General features: G+C 41.4%; 2 protein-coding genes across 2 annotated transcripts; one reads left to right on the top strand and one right to left on the bottom strand.

The window, feature by feature from the left end:
• Positions 1-686: 686 nt before the first annotated feature.
• dolk (dolichol kinase) lies at positions 687-4,587 on the top strand. Its single transcript, XM_069673599.1, has 2 exons — positions 687-776; positions 1,401-4,587. Exon 2 carries the CDS (start codon positions 1,545-1,547, stop codon positions 3,114-3,116), a length of 1,572 nt encoding a protein of 523 aa, XP_069529700.1. The 5' UTR covers positions 687-776; positions 1,401-1,544; the 3' UTR covers positions 3,117-4,587.
• Positions 4,588-5,128: 541 nt separating this feature from the next.
• Positions 5,129-10,215, bottom strand: phyhd1 (phytanoyl-CoA dioxygenase domain containing 1). The gene is made up of 11 exons (XM_069673639.1): positions 10,102-10,215; positions 9,380-9,538; positions 8,997-9,072; positions 7,981-8,028; positions 7,852-7,907; positions 7,706-7,768; positions 7,592-7,613; positions 7,369-7,497; positions 7,092-7,208; positions 6,254-6,380; positions 5,129-5,545 (listed from the first exon to the last, which is right to left on the bottom strand). Exons 1-11 carry the CDS (start codon positions 10,132-10,134, stop codon positions 5,497-5,499), a joined length of 879 nt encoding a protein of 292 aa, XP_069529740.1. The 5' UTR covers positions 10,135-10,215; the 3' UTR covers positions 5,129-5,496.
• Positions 10,216-10,446: the final 231 nt, after the last annotated feature.

Genomic DNA, 10,446 nt, shown 5'->3' with positions numbered 1-10,446 from the left:
CTGTGAGCGGATTACTTATATTTAATTAATGCCATTATTATTGTAGCAAAATATTACATCCACAAAATGAAATGGCTTGAAAGATTACCCTCCTTTTATATTTTTAAAGCTACAGTTTGTTTTTTAATCATTATTATTTAATGTTAATATTTGTTGGTAATGTTGATCATCCCAGTTTGTATACTTGTTCACACTTTGATACATTATTGTACATGCTGGACATATTTTTAACATATGTACTTGAAATGTGTTTGTAAAAGTTTGTAAAATCGAAAAAGAAAAAGAGAATAAAAAATCACTAAATTCTGCTTTTGCCATATCCTAAGCCAAAATTAAAGCACCAACTTTTGAATATTTATCTTTTGTTATAATAAAGATAATTATAACAGCATTGTTAAGTTTCGTGTAAGATAATGACTTATCCATGCTTAAAACTGAAATATAAAATACAATTTTAAACAGATAATGAAATAGCTTAATGCAAGTGTTGTCTCTAAATTTTAAATAAGTAAAACACAAAGTATCTGCCTTTATAACGACACGATACTTTAACAATGTATAAAATATTAAAGAATAAGTTATAAACAACGAAAACCACGCCTTTTTTTCTTTCTTTTTTTTTAACGATTGCACCACGTGACCCGGCTGTCAAATATGGCCCCCTCCTACTGGGTGTGAGAGAAGAGACAGCTGACAAAGGAAAGAAATCTGTCAAAAAGGACAGCACCGATCCATATCACAACGCACCTTCGTCCAGATAACATTGCGCTAATGTGGTACGTATGTTCTTCTTTGTCAAGATGGATTTTATTTCCTCTCCGCCAGCATTTCTGTGCTCTGTGTCGTTATGCTAACTCGGTGGAGTCAGCTGTATTTTGCCGTTAGCCGAGGTTGCAGCATCCTTGGCTCGCAGATGGACGCGTTTCTCACTTAGGTGAGGGTTAGCTGGCCCCACTGAGCTGTTAGCATGAATATGACAAATGACTGGAGAAGTCTCCTTTCCATTGTATCTGTCAGAAGATGTGGCTACGGGTTAGCAAAATCTCCTCAGTTGCTTCAGCCCTGTCGAAAGTCGCTCCAGCCTCAAACCCCCACGGAACAAAAGGTTTTAGCTGATTTCTTGTGGTCTCATTTATGTGCTAAGATAGCGGGGATGTTTTCAAACGGACTGGGTGAATGTTCAGTGCAGTCAGAGTTCATGACGAGCAGTAAAAGCGTGTACAAGGTTCAACATTGTTCGAGAAGGTTAGGGTAATAGGGTGACTAATGCACTTAAACACTGTGCACCCTGTCCCACATGTACTGCATTCTGTAATGTAATGTAATTCTATCTTGTTATGATGTGTATAAATATTTTTGAATAAAAGCCTCAGTGATTAAATCTTTCTCTTTTTTTCTAGACATCCTAAAAAAGTGAGAAATGCCTGCCAAATGATGAAGTGTGCCAGAGAGAGGAACTGACAGGAGAAGGCCTTCATTGTTGCAGACCATCTGTTCAGATCAACCCTCCTCCCTCCCTGCCAGCCTCCATCCACCCTGCAGCCATGCAGATCAATCCAGTGTATGTGGAGTCCTCTGTAGTCTTGGCTGTGGTGCTCTGTGTCCACATGGCGGTGTGGAACCAGCACTCCTGGAGCAGCATAGCCCTCTTCATCCAGGCTTTCTACGTGCAGCACAAATGGGACCGTCTGCTCAGGTCGGGGGGCGCCGTCTTCCAGTTCCGTCCTTCATCCACCAGCGGCATCGTCCCGGCTTCCATGGTGATGCCTTTGCTGGGCCTTGTACTGAGAGAAAAGTGCTCCGCCTCAGGGAATGTCTACTTTGAGCGCTTCACCATGGTGGTTACCATCACAGGCATGATGCTGGCTCTGTTTCTCTCCCTCATCGCGCTTGGAATCACAAGACCCGTACCCACAAACACTTGTGTGATCGCAGGCATGGCTGGGAGTGCGATTCTCTACACGACAAAACAAACGCTGACCGTGTCTGAGGTCATCGAGGTCTTAGAAGTACTGTTGATCTTTGTTTATCTCAGCCTGATTGTGCTTTACCTGCTGCCGCGCTGCTTCTCACCTGGAGAGGCACTCCTCATCGTCGGTGGAATCAGTTTCATCGTGAACCAGCTCATCAAACGCTCCCTGAACCTGGCAGAGGTCAAAGGTGATCCAGTGAACTATTTCCTGCCAGTCGTCGTGATTGGCTCTCTGTTGCTGGGCGTATTCTTTGCCCTGCTGTTCTGCTTCATGGAGTCCGAGACCTGGGTGTCATCGCTGTTCTTCCACATGATGACAGCCGTTCTTGGTCTTGGTATCCTCATGCCGTGGCTCTCGCTGTTCATTGGGCGGCACCCCATCATGTGGCTGCTGGACTTTGTCACGTTAAATGACAGAAGACTCTGTCTGCTGGGGTACTGGGTGTTTTGGGCTGTCGTGGCTACTTGTGTCGTGTTACACCAGAACCACCAGCGGCAGTCAGGGTCCAAGAAGCACCAGGCCTCCACTGTCGTCAGGAAGTACTTCCACCTGATCGTAGTGGCCACGTACGTTCCTGGGCTGATATACGACAGGCAGCTGCTCCACGTGGCGTCTGTGGGTTGCTTGGCGGTCTTTCTGTTCCTGGAGTACGTGCGTTACTTTCGGATCAGGCCGCTGGGTCAGCTGCTCAGGCAGGTGCTCACTTTATTCCTAGATGAGCGGGACTCTGGGCCTCTTATCCTGACCCACGTCTACCTGCTGCTGGGCATGTCTCTGCCCATATGGCTGTTCCCTGGACCCTGCGCCCCTAAGGGGATACTTCCTGGTGCAGGTGGGCTGGTGCCTTATGCAGGTGTGCTGGCTGTGGGGGTCGGAGACACTGTGGCGTCCGTGTTCGGCAGCACCATGGGGGAGATCCGCTGGCCCGGCACTAAGAAAACCATGGAGGGGACTGCAACGTCTGTGTTCGCCCAGATCATCGCAATTGCTATGTTTCTCATCTTCGATGGGAGCATCAATCTGAACTCCACCTACTCATGGATTGTTGGTTCTGTAACTCTGGTGGCCATGCTGGAAGCCTACACCTCCCAAATAGACAACCTCCTACTCCCACTCTACCTCTTCATCCTGCTGTTGCTTTGACCGGAAACGAAAACGGATCCTTCCTCAGCTCTGCAGTGAGGAAAGAATGGCGGTAAAATGTGCAAGAATATTGAACAAATATGATAGTAAAAGTCCCTTTAGAGACTCAGGGGACTCGTTAGCACAACAAAGGAATATTTAAAAGCTGACCAGGTTTGATTTGATTAAGTTGTTGCACCAAATAATGTGCTCCTTCCTTTATGTGGCAGAAGATATGATGTTAGCATGACATTAGAGCCGGCTACCTTTTTAGATCACAAGTCAATTCAGTTACGTTACAAAGAAACGTGAGCAGGAGTTACCTCTCTGTGTACTCAGCGGCTGACACCAACAGCTCCTGAATAATGCAACAGGAGTTACTTTGACAAAGAGGAAAAAACGTCCTTTAAACACTCACAGAAGTCTCAACAGAACAGACGCTGCTAACACATCACTTGATCATCAATGAGATGGATTTCCTATCCTGTCCCAAATGGATACATGCCTTTGTATTGCCTTTGAAGAACATTATTTAAAAGTTAGCTTACTGGAACGTCTTTTTCTTATTCAGTGTTTTTGTTGTTGGATTCTTTTGCCTCCCCGATGGCAACATGAAGGACTTACCTGCTGAAAGTATTTGCCTTAAGAAGTATATTTTCTATCACACATTAACTAGATGCTGTAGATGAAAGCATGGCAGCCCCTCTCGTCTTTAAAAAGGGCTGATTTATACTTTAATATGGCAGAACGTCACCATGCTCATGCATGACACTAATGTGAATCAGTACTGTAACATGTACACAGGTATCCTACAGTATATTTTGGTTTGGTAAACTGACTTTGCTTAACATTTTGACATTTGTTGGGACCCCTTACAGTTAACTCAATATGTACATTTCCTTGTTACACTGAGCCTTCAAACCCTGCTGCGTTTTGGAGTCTGTAGATATGCTTTGGGCCTAAATAATTACCAAAGGCCTTTTATTCTTTGCTGCGATTTTATTAATTTTATTTAACATTTGTTAGATAAAAAAAATCCACAAGTTTCATCAGGATTCATCTCATCATTCTGAGATGAGGATGGCTCATGACCTTTATGACCTAAAGCTTGTTTTCATAAGAGTTAACAGCCTTTTGTTTACCGCTCATCTGTTAAAATATTTTGCTGTTTTTTATGTTGTAACAATTTATGAGCATGATCCTACTAGTATGTTGTTTTTTCCACCATTGCATTTTTAAGATGTAATACTGCATGTCGAGCGCATCAGAGAATATAAAAGTGATATGCCTCCTTTTTGTTGATTGATCATTTGATAAGATTTAAAGTTTTACTTTTCAATTTGAATACAGGTTATGATCTTGTGCTTCATGTTTGTTCGTACGCACATTTTTGTTGTTTCTCATTTAAGTTGCGTCTTAAAATGAACATACTTGAAAATAAAATACTTGCTGTTGTCTGTAAAAATCTGAATCTGTCATCTTGTTTTGACATAAAAAAAATGACCTCAGAAAAGTATAGAGGAATAAATGCGTCAGTTGCAGTGTGGAATACTACGGAACGGAAGCCCTTAAAGGACATGCATCCATACATTTTATTTACTGCGTTTTCCTGTGATAACGAGTAATTTCTGGTTGTTTTCTTGCTTTTTCTTTTTCTTGTTTTCTCTTATGGTGTTATTTTTATCTTGTTTTTATCATTAATTTTATCTTTTTGCTTTTATTGTCTGTTGTGAAGCACTTTGTTACCTGTATTGAAAAGTGCTATACCGATAACGTATTATTATTGTTCACATTATCACGAGATAACGACGCGGCCCCACCGTAGCGTCTGATGATCATAACTCGTATCCCCAGAGTTGTAAAAGCACAAAACAAACATAGAAACATGCTTAACTTACCTCATTAGAGTGGGCGATGGCAGCATGGCACGTCCTCATTTGTAACATCACAGCGACCAGCCTGTTGTTTTGTTTCTAGATTGGAAAATTACCCCGATATCACAAGAAAATTAGCTTTATTTTGAGAGAACGGGCCAAATTAATCCATCATAATGGGAAAAACAGCTTTCTTTTCCTGAGATAAAGAGAAAAAAATAAGTCGAGATCTCCAGAAAACGACCAGAAATAACTCGTTACCATGGGAAAACGGAGTAAATAAAATGTTTGGACACATGTCCGCTAAGGGCTTCTGTAGAACACCAATGAAAAGTAGATCAAAAGTTTTATTTTTTATTAATTAAGAAATAATTTTCCAGTCTATTAAAAATCCTCTGACAATACAAGCCATGAGGAATGGCGGCATTGTTTTTTTTTTCTCTTAAAAAACAGTTCATTCATGTTGGTCCTTCATCAGGAAAGAAAGGATCTCGTGGCTCCCCGTGAGCTCGCGCAAACCACATCCTTCATTTAGTGTAGAGAGGCGGGAAGGGGAGCTCCTCGGTGGGCTGCAACCTTTAAAGACAAAAGAAATGGAAACACGACAGATTGGTTAAAACTTCAGCAATGTTATGTAACGTTTTTTAAAGAAGCAATATTTCTCTCACAATATTGAATCCAAAATAAACACATTTTTTTAGTAAAAGTTTAGTCTGCCACAGATGTGCTTGGTCTGATTTGGTTGGAGTTGCTAATGCTAGCTAACATTATCAGCTAATGTTAGTTAACTTGAGCTTACTTGATAGTATCAGACATTATTGAGTCAATTTGACAACTCTTCTGGTACTACTGTTACTGTAACAGGCGGCTGTCTTGCTAAAGCTACTTCGGATGCTAAGTAGTCTGTTTTTCTCAATTCAATTAGCACAATAGCACCGTAAAGCTTTATTACAGATTCGTAACTGAAGCTACCACACGGACGAATGTTTGCTTGTTTCTGCTATTTAACTGTTAACCTGTGTCAAACCACAACAGTGTAACAGCAGCACAGATTCATAGTAGAAAGAGTAATATTCAGGTACACAGTAATGTATAGTAACGTTTGCTAGTATTAGCTAACATTAGTGTACATTAGCCACCATAAGCTAGGTGTCATATCAGACAAAGTAGGGATAGCAGAAAACCCTTGTGTGTGTTGAATTGAGCAACAGTTCAAATGCTCATCAAGTCAACATTACATAATGATTTCAACATGTTCTGAAAAATAGTCTGATAAACTCTCACCAGTTGTCCGGGCTCCAGCGGGTGTCCTGGGACTCCATGACGTGGAAGGTGTAGACATGGCGAGAGTCTTCTGAGGTGTTTTCAGCACTGCGATGCACCACCTCCCCGTGGATCAGCACGACGCCACCTGAACCAGAGCGGTTGTTGTATCAGTTGAGCAGCTCTAAAAGCTTTATTTGGTGCTACACAGGGCTGAAGCTGTTTTTGTTATCAATTAATCCTTAGGTCAATAAAATGTCAGAAAATAGTAATTGGTGCCACAAATTCCTTTAACTTTTAATCAAAATACTCAAGATTTTTTTTTAGGGAAATTGTTTTATATTTTGGGACATTTGTTTTCCCCTTTTTTGCAGAGATTTACACGAGAAGATCAATTCCATTCTCATGTCTGTACGCTAAACATGAAGCTAAAGCCAGCAGTCACACTTTACATCACCCCATACAGCTGAAAAGTCATGAAAGTGCTTGAAAAGACTTACCTGTAATCCGCACACGCATGTGAATTTAAGGTTATTATAGTTAACGAAAACTAAGACTAAAACTAAGTCCCAGAAGAAGGTTCATGGCTTACAAGAATAAAATGGCTTTGCACAATATGGGACATTTAATAAACAATAGCTTTGTAAATCATATTTGGTGTCATGCATTCTTTCATCTTACTTTTTACAGCTTCTTTAAATGAAGGCTGCCCTCGTAATACTTAACATTTCTCAAAATAAAACTACTTAAGAAGTCATAAAACTAAAAGTTAACTGCAATCAAAAACCAAACAGAAAGACCAAATAAAAATAAAAACTAATGGAAATTTAAAAACTATAATAACTCTGATGTGAATTACCTTTTTTTACAGGTGCGCTGATAAACTTCTCATCAGCGTAGTCCTGCTCTCGACCGATGAAGTCTGTCAGGGGAAAGGTGCCTTTTGGGGTACGCACCATACGCCGAGATATACCACCTTGGAAAAAAAGAGTGTAATGTAACATAACCTGCGAAAACTGTGTCTAAAAAAAACAATTGACAAATCAAATAAGATGTAGGAAAAAAAGCAGTATACAGTGTTGGGTCCTGAGTAAAGGGAGTATTCTAGAACAGCGCATGGTAAGATGCTTTCTTACTGTTGTGTGACCCCGGGATGAACCAGAGGCAGCCATTGTTAACGGTGGCATCTTCCAGGGCGATCCACAGCCCCATAACTCTCCCCAGAGGCTCCGTGTACAGAAACGTGCCGTCTTGATGCGACGTCACTAAGAAACAGACAAAAATCTGCTATAAGGATGTTTAATGGAAGGAATATTTATGAAGTCTTTTGTACCGATTTCTGTAATTACATTTTCTTACCTTCTCCACCAATCCCTGGTTGCTGAAGGAAAGACAAAGAAAACTCTTAACTGAACCCCACAAACTACATGATTATCTTACAGTACAATACACAGACAGACTTTAATGCTTTACCTTAAAGATGAACATGCTCTGCAGAATCACAGGACTCACAAGGCCCAGCTTCTTCGCCATGCCCTGAGAGAACAACACTTAACGTGAGTGTTAGTTATTGTGTGACTCAGAGCACATTCTCTCACGCTGTTTCACAGCTCACTCACCTGAACTTTGGGTGAATGTGTAACCTTTTTGTACAACGGCTCGTAGGCATGTAGCGCTAAAAGAAGAAAAATGGGATTTTAGTTTTGCACTTTTGGAAAGCGCTTAATGTGTTAGGTTTAAAATATTACCATGTCCAACTTTATTTAGCGAGCGCGGTTTTGGTACGATGAATTCCCCTGAAAGACAAGACATTTGTTATTAATCTCTAAAATTATATGGAAAAACTTTATGATATATAACATTTAATGCAGATCTTACAAAGTGCTTTAACAAACAAAGATAAAGCAGGATACTCAGATGGCAACACAACAATATAAACCCAAGAAACAAGACCAAACAAAGCAACACAAAATTACTGTACAGTCAATCTTAAAGGAGCAGTTCGCCCCTGGACAAAGCCGCTGTCAGTCAAAGCTGGTGTTCTCTGTAATCGATAGAAGCAATGATATTTGAAATGGGCGCCATAGCTGTGGAGAAAGTTGTACAAACAGCTCGTGGGTTCGCCCATTCTACATTCCTACAACACCCAGCGTGCATTGCGCCCCTCCCTCTTAAAGGAACGGCCCAGCGAGAGACGCTGGAAAAAAATACTACCGTTTTCACTGCAGACAATGGCTCAGAGCGGTTCAGAATCTGACATACGACGAGAATATACCGGTGGATCGTCTAAAAAATCTTCAGGTCTGCAGTCTACATTTCAAACCTGACGATTTTGAACGAGACACGACATCGGAGGCGGGCGTCCTAGATTGAGAAAGTGTAGTTTAGCGAGCTCCCTGGCCTCCGCCAGATGAAGCGTTTTACGTAGTCTGGCGGAGGTTTTCCAGGGCCCATTGGAGAAGCGGATAGCGTCCTCCAAAGAAACAGAGCAGAATTTTATTTTTTTTCTACCATAATGGCATTAGCTCCCCATAATAGCATGATAGAACTGAGGTTGAAAATCGGCGAACTGGCCCTTTAAAAGCTAAAGAAAGATGTAGAAACACAATATAGAGAAGAGAGAAGGATGATGAACGATTAGGATGTTAAAACAAAAACATTTATAAAAAATTTAAATACATATATAGGTAAAAATAAATAAATAAATAAAGACTTGGCATTCGACATGTAAAAAATAATGTAAAGGCTAGAAGTAATCACTCACCTTTGTCGTCAAAAACTCCTTTCTCAAAGAAAAATCGGATCTTATCTCCGCTGGTGATGAAATAGTCTGCATTTCCCTGCAGGTCAAAGGGTTAAAATCAGTCACATGATCCAGCAGGGAGAGACACAGAGCACTGACACTGAGCAGACTGTTGACATTAGAGTTTGTTATTAGCCTGAGAGGGAGGACATGTAGGGAGAAGGTAAACATACCAAATAAAGGGGAAACACACACTAACTTTCTGCTACATAACAGCGAACCTTACCTGCATCTTTAGGACAATATGAAGGGAAGCATGTGAAAGAAATATTCAGTGATAAAGCTGTAAGTCACTTACACTATTTAAGACCTTTTTTCACAGTACAGTGGGCACCTTCTGTCACCTGTTTATTGAGCTGCTCATCGTGGTAGGTGGAGAAGGTGATGCGACAGTGCTCCGGGACGTCCATGCGGTCCACGATCTCTGACATCCTCTGCCTCAGCTCGTCGCACTCCTGCGGGGTCAGCAGCCCGTCCAGAACCACGTATCCATCCTCCAGGTACTGTAAGGAGGGAGGAGAGTGCTGCTGGGTCACTTTAAATACAGATACGAGTCCATGTTTGAATTTAAGGTGCGTTTAGGGTTTGAGTAAAACCATAGTTCATCGTAATACCTGGGATAGGTTTGTGTTTCAGCACCATTCCACTCAGTAATGACGCTCAAATAGGCTAGATGAGTGAATGAGAGTGAGAAATAAGACTGAAATAATGAATGCCTTCTGTACCAAATAACAAAAAGATTACTCTCAGTCAAGGCAGTAGGCTACTAGTCTGATCAGACCACGTTTAGTAGGACACTTGTGGCTGCAGCAGCATGTTATGTAATGAGGCTGAAATGCGCACAAATGCAGTCACACAAAGGACATTAAAATAAACAATAACGTCTTGCAGGAATATGACACAGCTAACGAGGAAAGGTCTCTAAAAACCTTTCACACAAATGTGTTATTATCGATTTTGTGTTTACACATTTGAAGTTTAAACTATACATTAAACTGCAGGACATGTTTAGCAGCGGCTCACTACTCTTTGTTATCATTGTGATACACTGTAAGCTAACGCTCACCTTTTGCACATCCCGATCTGTCATAAAATCCATGGTGGTCTGCTGAGTTCGTTCCAGCTCATGGGTCAGGTACGATGTGTATCATCCGGGTAACTTACCACAGGCGCTGGTTTCCGACCACGTGACGCGTCTAAAGCAATTAAAAAGTAACTGTAGAAAAGCTGTAAGAGGATTTTGGACTTTAACTCTTTCGATGCAACACAGAGGAGAAGACTTGACACAGAGGCAGTAGTTGTTCAAACTGATTCTGCGGTAGCCCAGCGTGGCCGCTAGATGTCGCTCGTGTCGTTGCTGTAACATTGAGGTAAACACAGAGGAAGTCAGGCGCCACCTTGTGGTCACACT

The sequence above is a fragment of the Semicossyphus pulcher genome, unplaced genomic scaffold (assembly GCF_022749685.1).
Source record: "Semicossyphus pulcher isolate SPU_LCO1_2020_fin unplaced genomic scaffold, fSemPul1.0.p SCAF_22, whole genome shotgun sequence".
Classification (NCBI taxonomy): Eukaryota; Metazoa; Chordata; class Actinopteri; order Labriformes; family Labridae; genus Semicossyphus; species Semicossyphus pulcher.
The sequence above is the reverse complement of the archived record's forward strand: the minus strand, read 5'-3'. Positions and strand labels throughout refer to the sequence as shown.

What these genes read in the sequence shown, in the direction of transcription:
- dolk (XM_069673599.1), top strand. Translation starts at nt 1,545, where the DNA reads ATGCAGATCAATCCAGTGTATGTGGAGTCCTCTGTAGTCTTGGCTGTG.
- phyhd1 (XM_069673639.1), bottom strand. Translation starts at nt 10,134, where the DNA reads ATGGATTTTATGACAGATCGGGATGTGCAAAAG. An exon ending in AGGAGTTTTTGACGACAAAG is followed by an intron (nt 8,029 to 8,996) that starts GTGAGTGATTAC and finishes CTTGTCTTTCAG; the next exon opens with GGGAATTCATCGTACCAAAA. An exon ending in CAGCGCACCTGTAAAAAAAG is followed by an intron (nt 6,381 to 7,091) that starts GTAATTCACATC and finishes GCTCTGGTTCAG; the next exon opens with GTGGCGTCGTGCTGATCCAC.